Consider the following 15,301-nt stretch of genomic DNA (forward strand, 5'->3'; position numbering starts at 1 on the left):
GTTGCGTTGGAATCTGCCATACAGCCACTTGAGTTTTATAAATATCAATATCGTAAATTGATACGAATATCATACAAAATATACCTGGATGTGCATCTAAAAACAAATTAAATAAGTAATTTAGTTTATTTATCACTATAAAGAAATATTAAGCGTTTTGTAACATTTTAAACCTAATTGCGTTTCGTTTCGTCAGTGAACAGAACAGCTACAGAGCAGCAGGCAGTCAATTCAAATGTCAGCTGAGCGCTAGCAATCGTAGCGACCAAACTAATACTAATTTGACCGTTTACCTACTATTTTAATTGTAACATATTAAATAGCACGTAATTAGAGTAATATAATTAAACCCGTGTACGTTTTCTGCAAACCATGATCGTGCAACGAGTTTTCCAGCGAGTACACGGGCAACTATTGATCTGCAATACTTACAGCGTAATACTTTTGTTTTCTCTTCATTATATCACTTATAAATATATAAATATGTTTTTTATCAGGGCTAGCGAGCTCGAACTACTTTATAATTAAGATTGTAGCTTCCTAAAACCTTAGTATGACTGCTAGAGTGCGGTCAAATTATCCCAGTTACATTGAAAGCAGATAAATCTGGATTTAACTATGTATCTTCCAGCATCCTGTTCATACTCGTATATAGTGGTGGAGCCTGTGCAAACGGTATAATTGGTTCCATTAATAAATAAATAAATAAATAAATAAATATTATAGGACTTTATTACACAAGTTGACTAAGTCCCACAGTAAGCTCAATAAGGCTTGTGTTGAGGGTACTTAGACAACGATATATATAATATATAAATATTTATAAATACTTAAATACATAGAAAACACCCATGACTCAGGAACAAATATCCATGCTCATCACACGGATACATGCCCTTACCAGGATTTGAACCCGGGACCAGCAGCTTCGTAGGCAGGGTCACTACCCACTAGGCCAGACCGGTCGTCAAATACTTAATATGATTCACTTGTACTCTAATACTTGTACCATACAAGTAATGCACTCCCGGTCCCTACATTCTGCGTTTCCGCCGCATTGCCTCTGGCGAGGCATGTCTCCACCGACCGAGCTGCTTCGCGTGGCAATTTCCTCGCGAGGCCGCTCGTTCTGTGTGGCCTTATTAATTTAATCTGTACAAATATTGTACAAAACTAAAGGCCTCATTAAGACATGTGAAGAACTTGCATGCGATTTCCGTTACATTGCAGTATTTAGTCGAACAATAGGATTCATTGTAGTCTGGTAGATAACAATGTATCAAATATTGCATGCAAGTTCTCACATGTAAATGGTGCTAAACAGTATATCATTGCAATGTTCTCTTCCTCCAGTCTCTCTCCTGCTTCAGCCAAATACGTCTGAAGCACAGCAAAAATGATCTGGAACAGCACAAGACCAAGGTGATGGCGCGTGGGCTGCCAGAGAAGAAGGCTCTGCCCGGCGTGAAGAGCATCATCCTGGTGGCCTCGGGGAAAGGTGGTGTTGGGAAGACTACCACTGCTGGTGAGAATTTTAATATCACTGTTCATATTTAGTGGATTAGAATTATAACTTATTAGGCTAGTGATCCAGGTACTTAATTAATACCTAACCTTGCCATCTCAACGTCACCTTTAAGCAGTCTTTGTGGCTATTATAAAAAAAAAACGTTGAGTATGGCTGGTCTAGATGTTCATATGCATTTCAGAGAAGTTGGAAGTCAATGAAGAAATTTAAATATGGCTTAACTTTTTTCACTAGGTGGCTTGGTCTGTGTAGACGTGACTCGGCCGCATTGCCTCGGGCGAGGCACGTCTCCACCGCCCGAGCTGCGTTGCGCGGCAATTTCCTCGCGAGGCGGCTCGTTCTGTGTGGACTCGCCTATTCAGTTATTCTGCCAATGCCAATGAATAATTACAAACGACTTTCGTGCACCGTTCGCGCATTGCTGCATATTTTACTACGAATTTATGCTAATAACACGCAAGCGGCGTATCCGTCATTGCAACCTCGAAATCTGCCGCCGTTACACCTGCCACACATTCGTCGTAGCGAGGAAAGTAAGCACTAAGCAGAGATGTGGTTTGGGAACGTTACTTGTTATGCCGCATGTCATGCTCTTCGCCATGGCTAGCGCTCCCTATTTCGTCGGATTTTTGGCACGAGTCAAAAGACTGACAACACCCAGTGCGGAGTAAGTAAGTAAATATTCTTTATTGCGTCGTGAGTCGTGACTAAACGCGTGAGTAGAGCAGTGTGTAGCAAGAAAGGGCAACATCGGGGAAGCGCAGGGAGCAGAGAGCTTACCGCGAACATAGATGTGCGCAAATTGCGGGTATCTTTCTCTTTTACTCCAATTAAGGCGTAATTAGAGTGACAGAGATAATTAGGCGGGTCCACACAGAGCGAGAATAAGCGCGAGGCAATTCTCGCGCACAAAATGGCCAGTGTAAACGTGCATCGGCCGAGGCGGCACGCGCGTTTTCCTCGCTCGAAAACGCCCGAGGAATTGCCTCGTGCTAATTAAGCTTGCTCTGTGGAGACCCGGCGATTTGCGAGTTTCGTTGTTCGCATTTAATGTTTACAATGCAGATGTGATTTGATTTTGTGTTTTCAGTGAATCTCGCCTGCGCTATGAAAGTGATAGAGCCCGACAAGGACATAGGGCTACTGGACGCGGATGTGTTCGGTCCCTCGGTGCCGCTCATGATGAACATCGGCGGTGAACCCATGCTGAACGACGAGCACCTCATCGAACCGCTGCTCAACTACGGGGTTAAATGGTATCCATTATTATTTGGTTTAAATCTCACTAGGCCAAGCTAAGTCGGCAGCGATTCTGATAGCACAGACGGTGCTAGCTTTTTTTTTAAATATTATGTCGGCAAACAGGCATACGGCCCGCCTGATGGTATGCAGTCTCCGTAGCCTATGTACGCCATGCGCGTTTCTGACCCTAACACTCCGCACCCTCGCCAAATATTCGCAGGCTTCTGGTAAGCCTCCGTAGCTCAGTTGGTTGCAGCGATCGGACCGGCGTTACTAAAGGTCGCAAGTTCGAGTCTTGCCGGAGGCGGTGAAGTTTTCAATTCTTCATTTAATATAATAGTAAATTACTATAGAGGCCGGGAAACGAAGGGTTACAGGCTATCCCCCTTATTCATAAACGTACTAAAGTTACGATGCCGCTGATCGTCGTTTGTTCCTTTCCATCATACCAATACGTCGGAAAGGGACAAACGATGATCAGCGGCATCGTAACTTTAGTACACGTTTATGAATAAGGGGGTAAGTAGATATGCAATTAGGAGCAAAAAATCGACTCAAGTCGCATTTTTTAGTTTTTGTCGTGTTTTTCGAAAACTGTCAATATTTTAGTAAAAGTGAGATTGCAATATTATTGTTGATTTATTAAGCTATCAAAAACATTAATAATCCATAAAATCGGTTTGGTAATTTTCAGGTAATTGTTGTTTTTGTAGGAAATGAGATTTTACCTGCTTTGATTACGCACGAGTTGAGCCCCTTTGAAAGCCATAAAAACCGATTTAACCGGTTAATTCTTATCAGTCGCTTATCAGTGGTGACATCATGGTTCAATTTTTATCACTTGTCACTATGCCCGTCACTTTCGCACTTACATACTTGTTAGAACGGGACAGGTATGGTGACAAATGCCATCTTAGCCCTACTGAAGTTAGAAAACAAAAGAAGGTTGCTTTACAGGCCTAGGTGATTGCACCGGATATTTAGGAGCATTCCACGGGCTGTCCCGTACGTACAGATGCGTTTTATTTCCTGTGTTGCGACTTTTATTTCGGCGTTTAAAGCAGACAATTATTTTTCTGTCCATATTTTTGACCATTTTTAACAGAAAAGGACTATGGTCTCATCGGAAGATCAGCGCTGGAAGTCGCCAGCAACATGCTGAGATGAGGCCATTTCGTGACACTTTATTCTCACTATTCTCTTTTATGTATGTCTATTACCGTTTGTGTGTTTATGAATAAAATAAATTCTATTCTAAAAGGAAACTCTTGTACCTGTACCCTCTTGTATACGGGCCACGGTAGACAATATCACTGAATGCTCCTGCCGTCCGCGCAGCTCCGTCAACATTTCATTGCATGTTTAAGAAAAAATTACTAGAACACATTTGTTTTTGTTTCAGCATGTCTATGGGCCTACTAGTTGCCGGTGAGAACGCGGTAGTATGGCGCGGTCTGATGGTGATGCAGGCTTTAGAGCGTCTAACTCGGCACGTGGCGTGGGGCCCGCTCGACGTGCTAGTGGTCGACACCCCGCCAGGCACTGGGGACACGCATTTGTCGCTGGCACAGAACCTGCCCATTGACGGTTAGTACCTATACACCGTGTTTTTATTGAATTCGGTTAACTTCGGGGTATTGGTAAGTACGTTTAAGGAAACTACATGACATAGTTAATTTTCCAAAAAAATATTTATTTATTTTTAATATTTTAAACATTTTTTTTGTCATAAAAAGTAATTAAATGTTGCATATAGCGTTGTTGTAACACGAGCATTACATTTATCTCAATCAAACAATTGAAAACTGTGACATATCAATGTCATTTCGAACATCGATCGTCCGAGATAGTACTTACGTTTAGTAGCAAATGTATTAACCCGTACTAAACACTAATATGTGAACGGGCCCTAAGGTAAGCGTACACACTCGTAAAGGTTTTATAAGATAAAAATAAAATATTGATTATCTCCGAAATGGAGTTAATCAGAATACCGGTGTCTTTGAGAAAGTTACTTAATTTAAGCCCAGGAATGCACCCTTGAAATTAACGCAAAAAAAAAAAAACACGGTGTATAGCTAGTAGAACGTTACACGAGTGTGGGGTCGATGTGCTAGTGGTCGACACCCCGCCCGGCACCGGGGACACGCTCCTGTCTCTGGCACAGAACCTGCCCATTGATGGTTAGTAGGTATAGCCAGTAAAACGTTACACGAGGGTTATTCCCACTAGTTACCACCAAGTTATTACCACTGGTAACAACTGAGAATTTTTTTTCCAACTTTAAACAAAAATGTGTAGACACCGACGCTCCCTACTGCGCCAACGCCTGCGAGTTGCGTCATGCCAGTTTAACACCCCTCGTCACCTCCGTGGAGTTTTTGCACCACAATTACCTTTGTTAAGAGGCTGTCAATACCTAAAGCGCGCACACTGTCTATTTGTATCGGAGTAAATGAGATAGCACTGTCGCATGTTACTGGGCCTGGGCAAGGGAATAATAAGAAAAATATTTAAATAAAAAAAGTGGATTATTAGTGTAATATTTAACTCGACCACGGTTTAGATATAAATGTTTTGAAATTGTGATTTTAATCGCAGACCCATAAGTCAAAACAATAAAGACATAAAACCGTTTAATTGTGATTTTAAGACCAATCTTTGCAATTATTTTCTATCGAGCCGATTTCGTTCAATCGTGTATCGAGTACGACCACGGTCTTTGAAATATAATTAATATGAACATATATTTTTCTTACTTGACTAAAACAAATAGTCTTTCTTAAAAAACTGTTTAAGTAACATCAATTTCAAGGACATTGGGTGTTGACAGCCTCTTAATCACCTCGGGGAAGCACTTGCATCTCGCTGGGACAGGTCCTTGTCTCGCGTTTGGGCTGGCTGAGAGCTCGTATAATAACTTCAATAATTAGAGCGACCAGCATGTGTGTTCGAGGGACCCGCCACAAATGGAAGCCTGCAGCGAAATTATTTGGTTTCGATGATGGTGCCGCCACCAACCACACACACTCCGACTGACAGACTGACTTCTGAACTTTATCATTATCATAGTTAATTTGTTGTATCAGATATTTTTTTTTAATTTAATTTCTACTGTTATATGTATGTATTTGCTGAATACATGTTTTTGTGATAGAGAGGTTTTTTTAAAACAAAAAAATGTTTTGATATTTTTGATTACTTTTAAAAAAAAAATATTTTTTTATACCACGACGGTGGCAAGCAAGCATACGGCCCGCCTGATGGTAAGCAGTCACCGTAGCCTATGGACGCCTGCAACTCCAGAGGTGTTTACTGATACACTTATCGATACATCTAGAATGATTTATGAAACCACACTATATTTTTAATTATAACAATATTTTGGTTAACAACTGGAAAAAAACATCTTTACCCCCTTGTAAAACAAATAACTTTTTTTATTGTTGTTTTGCACTGCCCAATAGCCTATTTCTTGCCACCGGTTTGCTATCTGAAGGTTGTCTGGAAGAGATCGCTTTATAGCGATAAGTTCGCCTGTTGTTACCTACTAATTTAAGTCCTGTCTTTGTTTGTAATATGAGCTTTTCTTTAGTAGTGCACAATAAAATATAATATTTATCTTTTTTCTCTTAGGCTAGGATTTTATTATTATTATTATAACTATTACTTATTCCAGGAGCCCTAATAGTAACCACACCGCAGTCCGCCGCCCTCCAAGTCACAAAGCGGGGCGTGAACATGCTTGAAAAGCTCAAAGTACCCATCATAGGTATGGTGGAAAACATGTCCCACGCAATATGCTCAAAATGCGGCGAAAGAAACTACATCTTCGGCAACGAGACGAAAAAAACAGCTCAAGACATGGGCCTTGAGATCATCGAAAGTTTCGAAGTCGACCAGAACATGTCGGAGTGCATCAACAGTGGAAAACCTGCTATATACGCACTCCCAGACAGCATACATGCAGAAAAGTATAGGCGGCTAGCGAATAAGGTGTTTAAATATGTGGAAACTAGGAAGGAGAAGGCTGAGGCTGAGCAATAGGTTTGAATAAAGTTGTTTATGTTAGATGTGGTGGTTTTATTTCTTTTGACATAGAAAATTAGTCAACAAAAATATTAACAACATATATACGGAAGGTGGAGGTAAGGAACGAAATCTCCATATACCGAAAAGTGTCATCAAAAAACTTTAAATAGGTGGCGCTATAATACCTAGAGTACTTGAACAAAAAAATCAAATCATAGACAGCTCAATTCACTCCGTCAATAACGCCTAGGTTCTTAGCTACTCTAGCGCTACTCTGGAGAGATTTGGAACTATTATTTATAGCTGACAGCTGGACACTTTTGCAATAGTTCTACCATAAGAGATGCCACTCCTCTAACATATAGCGGCAACAAAAATACATCATCTGTGAAAATTTCAACTGTTTAGCTGTCACGGTTCATGAGTTACGGACAGTCGGGCGGGCAGCGGAGTCTTAGTAATGGGGTCCCGTTTTACCCTTTGGGTACGGAACCCTAGAAAAACATAAATTTTGAAAAAGTTGCGTTCGGCGCTCGAGGTCACAAACTTGGATTATTCATTTGGCCAATATTATAAAAAGCCTGCAAAAAATCAGAACTACCTACCGGGATGGGACCGTGCCAAGTGCATGGTGGGGGTAAGTAAAGCAATCCCAGCGCATAAGGTGGTAAAAATTTGAACTAATTGCGGATAGGGTCTTTAACATTTCGTACAATTATGGCTCGAAATGAAACTTTGATTTACGATTACTCCTGAAATATTCATTTAAATTGAATGGTGTAAGGGACCATTGTAATCTGTATGAAATGCTTAATATAACTAACATATTTATTTTGATAATTGTTAATAATGTATCCATGTAAATAGCTTTGCAAATGCCACATATTACGTGATCTATTTCTAGAAGTTAAGAATGGATATAGTAAGTTATCCTTAAAAGATAGACATTTAACATCGCGGACTTTTTTGTAGACCTATGAATGAGAAACAACCCCACCATATATTGTGTTGTTATAGCTTAAACGGATTAGGCAGCGTTTTCGATTAAAGCTTCTAGCCAGCGTGATTTTTTCCGACAACATCGTTATATTTCAAACAATTTACACAAAACCTAAACAAGTTATATACTTAAGCCTTCCTCAAGAATCACTCTATTGATAGATGAAAGTCGTATGAAAATCCGTTCAGTAGTTTTTAGTTTTGGAGTAGTTTTATAAGATGTAGTGAATTGACGTTTTCCCCTAGACTTGCGGACACTAGGTTGCGTGACAGTCGTGCACGCTCCCAATAAAGTTACTGGATCCCTGTCCTATCTTAACAGGTTGGGAATTTTGAAATTAAACACAGGTAAGTAATTCTTCTGTATATTATGTATTAGTGTAACCGTAATAATATACAATCTTGAATTATCTCCAATTATAATATGATTGTTAATCATATTATAATTGGAGATAATCATATTAGAATTGGATTTGTGTGTATCGCTATATGCGATAATGATAATAATAAATAAAAAATGAACAATCTTATGCTAATTTCTATTGATTGCAAACATAAATCAAAGAGAATTTGACATGGAGGTGGATTGTCAAAGAAAACTTTGTAGGCGCAGAAAACTTACTGCCATCTTTCTACGCATGATCAAAACTTTTAAAACGCCATTTGACTTTGATTCTTATTATTTCATTGATATTGTGTTAAATTTGTTAAATATCAGAAAGTGACGCCATCTTACCAGGCATCGGCTAAAGGTTGTGGCGCCATAGCTCGAAACTACGCCGCCATACCTTTGGCTTTTGAATCTATTAGATGGCGCCACTTTTTGATACAGGGATCGGAAACCGGTATTTTTTGTATGGGAACGAAAACGGTATTTTTTCGTTCTTTGTTAATTATTTCATTCCTAATCGGGCAATCTAATAATATGAAGTCGTTATCTAAAAACACAACTGAGTCCTACATTTTGAGTATAAAATAAACCGAAATATATGGTTATTTCGATGTTTTTTCAAAAAACCGGTACCGATCCCTGTTTTGATATTTAACTAATTGAACACATATCAGTGAAAGAATAAGGATCAAAGTCAAATGGCTTTCTATAAGTTTTAATCATATGTCCAAAGATGGCAGTAAATTTACTGTCGCTACAAAATTTTCTTCGACAATCCACCTCTATTTCAGATTCTCTTTGCGTAATCAATTTATTTAATTCAAAATGTTCAAATCCTCAGCATGTATGAAAATACTTAAATCTTTAACGGCGTGCGGAAAATACTTAAATCTTTAACAAAATAAATGAAAAATATTCGGCACCAAATTTATCAGGCGCAGTATTCTCAGTCCATTGGTCTGTGAATGGGCGTGAAAGTCAGAATGGCGGGTGTACCTAAATAAAAATAATTGAAAAGCATACCATATTTTTGTACCTAATTTGTACTATTTAGTACCTCCAAAAAAAAATTTTTACCTCACGGTACGTAAAGTTATCATCAAAACTCGTATTATAATTGAATATGAAGGTACAAAAAAGGTACAAAAATTTGGCTTTTATAGAATTTATCAATAACCACGGGAACATAGCGTAATAAAGTACACCCGCCATTCTGACTGTCAGGATGGCGGGTGTACTGTTTTCTGGTGATAACTTTAAGTACCGTGAGGTACAATTTTTTTAAATGGAGGTACTAAATAGTACAAATTAGGTACAAAAATATGGTTTTTTTTATACTACGTCGGTGGCAAACAAGCATACGGCCTGCCTGATGGTAAGCAGTCTCCGTAGCCTATGTACACCTGCAACTCCAGAGGAGTTACATGCACGTTGCCGACCCTAACCCCACCCCCCTCGTTGAGCTCTGGCAACCTTACTCACCGGCAGGAACACAACACTATGGTTTTCATTTAATTTTATTTAGGTACACCCGCCATTCTGACTATCACGAATGGGTAAGTATTTAACGTTCTCGGAAAGGCTAGTGAATATTATATTTTTAGGTGTCTTAGAGTGCACTATGATATGCTGAATGGGAGGTTGGGGTCAAAACCGCTGGGAGTTGGTGACGTTTGGTCGTGCCTTGTTCTTCGAAGTTTACTGAAAAATAAAAGTGTCTGTTTGACTCGCGTTAGAATGCTCCGGGCCCGGGCGGGGGCACCCGACACTTTTTCTATTACAAATGACGGTAATCACGTGACGCTCTCTATAGAAAACTCAAGTGTCTGACGCTCCAACCCGGGCCTGGGCCGTTGTAGCGTGCATGATCCTTTAGTATATAGGGTTATTCAACACTGATAAAACCAACCCACAAAACCTTAACATAATTTATATCAACTAGAGCACTAATAAAAAAGAATAAAAGGGGTAAGTACCTACTAGGGATTGCAAACCGGATTGATTTTCAATGGTATCTTTGTATCAAGTATGTTACAGTTCTCAAATATACATTAATTATTAATGAAATTAAACAGAATAGCTAGTTTGGCAAACTATTTGACACGACGATTGAAGTAACTGAGTAATGCTCAGTATTCAGCGTTAAGAAAGATGACGGAGCGATAATAGAAATAGGATTTTTTCATGATAATTGTGAATTCACATTGCCTCACACACGAAGGCAGAATGCTCCGTCATCATAAACCTTACAATAAACTAGGCAACGAAAACACAGGGCTTATGTACCATAGGACCTCAAGGTGGAACAGTAAAGAAAAACTAACTGGCTAATTCAAATGACTGTAGGTTAGGGATTGGAGTTGGCCACTTAAATGAGCTGTGCTATGTCTACTTGCTATGTTAATTAAAAGTCGTGTGCTAAAAATTATGAGAAAAAGAAAGAGAGACATCAGATCTTGTAGCAAACTGTGCTACTATTGTCGCCTGCCTGACGAGAGGAATAACAAGAAATACAGCTATTTAATTTATGCATATTGCTTAGTGCTATTTATAATTCGCGAAAAATATGAAACCTACCTATTGTAGTAGTTGCCTCTGCATCAGACATACACACGCTGTCATCAGCAGCAGACTCTGCAAAAAAATAAATTTTTGAAGAAAACACCGTGCTAGACTTGTAGGCCGCGCCGGCGCACCGCCGCCACCGCCGATAATTGATCGGCGTGAAATCGGTATTCGGCATCGGCATAAAAGTCGTGTACTAAAAATGTCGAGGAATAGAGACATTTCTGTTAATGGGTAAATCAAAATTTTCTTGTGACTCGTTGCTATGGTTACAAATACATAAAATTCTTTTAAAATGTTGATCTTAGCGAAAAAGTGTTCTGAATCTTTCTTGTAGGCAAAAGAACATTTTTTGCTATGGGCTACCGTTTACGAGTTATTTACGAAATAACCAAAAAAAGGTACCTTTAAACCTGCTACATTAAGAAATAATTTGTAAATTAAGACAATAATCTGACCTGAGCTCACAACAGTGCGGTCCTCGGGCGATCGGGTTGATACCGGGTTTACGCAGATTTCCACAGTATCTGAAACAAAAGAGAAGAAAAGCTTTTATTCCAAAAATATAATGTGTAATATTTTACCGCTTCTTAGTACTCGGAAGTTTCCACGTGCTAGCCACCACCGACATGTCTATAGGGACCGTGCGCGTTGGAGGGTCTGCCATCTTGTGGCCTGAATCGGAACCATAAACATGCACATGTACACGTCACGTGTTTTGTTGTGCATAGTAGGTTCTGCCATCTTGTGGGCTACATCGGAACAAAAAACATCACATTTACGCCTCGCGCCAAAAATCTGACGGCTCATTTGCTACCTCCTACAGTTCATGCACGCTCCCTATATTTTGTCTTTGCTCAGATTAAAATTGTAAAGTCTCCATAAGCAAGTTTTCCACCAATTTGAATGGAACAAAGTGAACATTTCAGTTCATAGGAATATTTAATAATAAATGTTTTTTTTTAATATTCATAAGTTTCTCAATTTGGCGCAAAGTAGGACTATTTTACGGCAGTTAATGTTATTAATCCCACTAAAAATCTTTTCATGTTAAGTTTATAACTTAACAAAACTCGATTTAAAACACTCCCTTCGGTCGTGTTTTAATTTATCGCCACTCGTTACGAATTTCCTATTGTTCTCACTTGTATCGTAATGTACTATTTTTAAATTTTATGACGTATAAAAAAACTACTTACTAAATCTCGTTCAAACCAATTTCCGGTGGAAGTTTGAATGGTAATGTACATCATAAATTTTTTTAGGTTTATCATTCTCTTATTTTAGAAGTTACAGGGGGGGGGGGGGGGGGCCACACATTTTATCACTTTGGAAGTGTCTCTCGCGTAAACTATTCAGTTTAGAAAAAAATGATATTAGAAACCTCAATATAATTTTTGAAGACCTATCCATAGATTCCCACACGTATGGGCTTGATAAAAATATTTTTTGAGTTTCAGTTTAAGTATGGGGAACCCCCAAAATTTATTGTTTTTTTTTTTTCTTTTTTTGTGTGAAAATCTTAATGCGGTTCATAGAATACATCTACTTACCAAGTTTGAACAGTATTAGCTCTTATAGTTTCGGAAAAAAGTGGCATTGACATAATCGGACAGACAGACGGACATAACGAATCTATAAGCCATGCTCGGCATCAAACTTCAAGACCGAGTGAGGAATATCGAGATCCGACGTCGCACCAAGGTGCAAGACGTCGGACACGTCATTACCAAATTAAAATGGAGCTGGGCGGGACATGTTGCCAGGCAGAGTGATGGCAGGTGGGCCAAAATGCTAACGGAATGGTGGCCGCTTTCAGACGAAAGGAGTGCCTGGCGTCTGTTGGCTCGTTGGGTGGACGACATTCGGAAGACTGCGGGTCACTTCTGGATGAGACTGGCTCGGGACCGGGATAAGTGGCGTACTAGAAGAGAGGCCTATGCTCAGCAGTGGGCGATAAAAGGCTGATATGATGATGATGATGATGATAAGGGTTCCATTTTTTGCCATTTGGCTACGGAACCCTAAAAACGCCTCTGCTTTGACAGGCGTTTCGGCAGCTATTCCGGTCCATTCAGACAACTTATTAAGAACGGTTTTTCAATATTCAATATTAAAAAATAAACGTGTTATAATGATGAAGAGGTAAAGTACTAAATTATGAAATATGCTCATATTTATTATTTTTACATTAACAGTAGGTTTTTATGTTGATTGCGACTTTTAAAGGAAACACATTCACTCATCAATAAGTAGTCATGAATTGGAACAAGTGGAAAAGTAAAAAGCACTAGTTCGCGAAATCCAACTTTCCGCACGCTAAACAGCTACGTAAAGTAGCAGTTTTCGATTAACCTAGGATCTTATACCTAATATTAATTTTGTGAGGGAACACACCAGAACCCTTAGGAGGTAAAGGCCTCTTATTTCATGTAGCTGTACTGAAACATAAAGGCCGACATTGTTCCCATGGGAGTTATGGAATATGAAAAAATAGCTACAACTCCCCTGTTTTTAGGGTTCCGTACCAAGAAGGTACAAAAGGAACCCTTATGGTGCGACTCTGTCCGTCCGTCCGTCTGTCACAACGCTAAATATCTCGTGAACCACTTAAGCTATCGATTTGTAATTTGGAATAGTTATGAACAACGCTAACCCTTACAATTGTTACAAACAACCACTGTCTATTATGGAGGAGCGGGACTTCCTGACACAGGTATTTCTTACCTACTAGGAAGACCCAACCTTGTTTGTCATATGTGTACCCAACATTTATGAAATAAAATCATTTTCATTTTTATTTTCAACCCAGACACATTGAAAGTATTATTTTGTTATTTTATTTTTAATAACTATGGGAAATGGCCAATATGAAGAGGGGGAAAAATTTCAAAGTCTAGCGACTAGGTCAAGTGGGGTATCATTTGAAAGAGCTCAAATTGACCATTCCAAAACATTTTTTTTTTTTTTTTAGTAGGGTAAAAAAAAATATTTATGGAGGAAAATGTACAAAAAATACCATCCCCCCCCCCTTATCTCCGAAATTAATAGTAGTAGTAGTTAAATGCAAATGTGATGTTTATTGTTCCGATGTAGCCCACAAGATGGCAGAACCTACTATGCACAAGAAAACACGTGACGTATTAATGTACATGTTTATGGTTCCGATTCAGGTCACAAGATGGCAGATCCAACGCGCACGGTCCCTATAAACTATACCCATAGAACCAACTTAGAACTTATTTATTAAAGGCTCCACTGACCTTGCAACAAATCGCAAGCGATACATTACGGCATTTGATCTGCATTTGATGATGATCGATCGATTGCACCTACTTAGTCGGTAATGTATTAAAAATTGCATGCAACTTGTTTTAAGGTCTGTACAACCGTTTACCTTTTAACAAACGATCCACTTCGTCCCTGAAGAGGCGTACGGTTCCGGAGAGCAGGACGGAGGCGCTGCGAAGAGAGAGTCGATCGAGGGGTCGGCGGCTGCGCCGCATATAATTTCCGATCTCATAACTAAAAAAAGAAAAAAAACTTTACTATATACAGAACGCGAGGAAAATGCCGCGCAATTCAATTTAAACATGTAATTTTTCTTACATACATTATATTTTAGTAAATGTCATTATTTCGTTTGAGCGATAATGGGTGTATTACTTATTTACATATTATTCTAGTTTTTAATATCAGTGTATTAATATATCATGGCAATAGTCTTTTTTATGTAATTCTGTCATTTTTTGGTAGGTAGGAGGTAGGTAGAAAAAGTTATCCTTTTCCTTGTTATTTATTTCTAATCGTTAAAATTGTATTTCTGTATTATTTAAGATGTTTTTATGTAATTTCAAATATGACGCATGTTGTTAATGAATAAATAAAATGAAATTAAAATAAAATGACCCGCCGGGGCCGCGTTTCTTAAGGTGATTTCGTTCTCACTGGTAGTAGGGCGTGGCGTGGATCCGCGCAATTTAATTTCTTAATTTAAATCCATTAGAATTAAATACCTACTGCACGGCCCCACGTCCCAGCATATGAGAGGATCATCGACAAACAACATAGCTGGAGTGTAAACACATTGCGTTATTGGTAACGAAAAATTTAGCGCATGCTGCGCGCGATTTTCTATGTCTACGTTTGCAAAATAAGGTTTGTACTTACCAAATCTGGGATATATTGATTTCCTCATTTTGATCTATTTCTATGTTAAATGCTGCTCGCCAGGCCTGGTTTATGTGTGGATTTTGCATAATTTCCGAATTATAAAACGCCATTTTTAACTAATTGCTATTAAATAAATTGCTCGATTTAATGAATATTTGACGCGCTGAACGCCAAATACAAATCCTCTTTATTGAACTACCCTCATTTCTATATGTATATTCTGGTAAATGTGTATAGGCATAAAGTGCCAATTACATCTACACTCGCTATCACCCGATATCGGGCCCGAGCAAGAGTATTTCTTACCACCAAATATAAGCATATCGTTAACAATATTTGAAATGTAAAAAAATGGTTCGTATGCATAAATT

General features: G+C 38.8%; 2 protein-coding genes across 2 annotated transcripts; one reads left to right on the forward strand and one right to left on the reverse strand.

Moving 5' to 3' along the window:
• Positions 1-224: 224 nt before the first annotated feature.
• LOC133525671 (iron-sulfur protein NUBPL) lies at positions 225-6,843 on the forward strand. The gene is made up of 5 exons (XM_061862010.1): positions 225-435; positions 1,354-1,525; positions 2,619-2,784; positions 4,173-4,357; positions 6,450-6,843. Exons 1-5 carry the CDS (start codon positions 373-375, stop codon positions 6,815-6,817), a joined length of 954 nt encoding a protein of 317 aa, XP_061717994.1. The 5' UTR covers positions 225-372; the 3' UTR covers positions 6,818-6,843.
• Positions 6,844-9,684: 2,841 nt separating this feature from the next.
• Positions 9,685-15,263, reverse strand: LOC133529119 (uncharacterized). The gene is made up of 5 exons (XM_061866757.1): positions 14,928-15,263; positions 14,155-14,282; positions 11,216-11,284; positions 10,770-10,826; positions 9,685-9,893 (listed from the first exon to the last, which is right to left on the reverse strand). Exons 1-5 carry the CDS (start codon positions 15,038-15,040, stop codon positions 9,802-9,804), a joined length of 459 nt encoding a protein of 152 aa, XP_061722741.1. The 5' UTR covers positions 15,041-15,263; the 3' UTR covers positions 9,685-9,801.
• Between the last annotated feature and the right edge of the window lie 38 nt (positions 15,264-15,301).

Source organism: Cydia pomonella, chromosome 1 (assembly GCF_033807575.1).
Source record: "Cydia pomonella isolate Wapato2018A chromosome 1, ilCydPomo1, whole genome shotgun sequence".
NCBI lineage: Eukaryota > Metazoa > Arthropoda > Insecta > Lepidoptera > Tortricidae > Cydia > Cydia pomonella.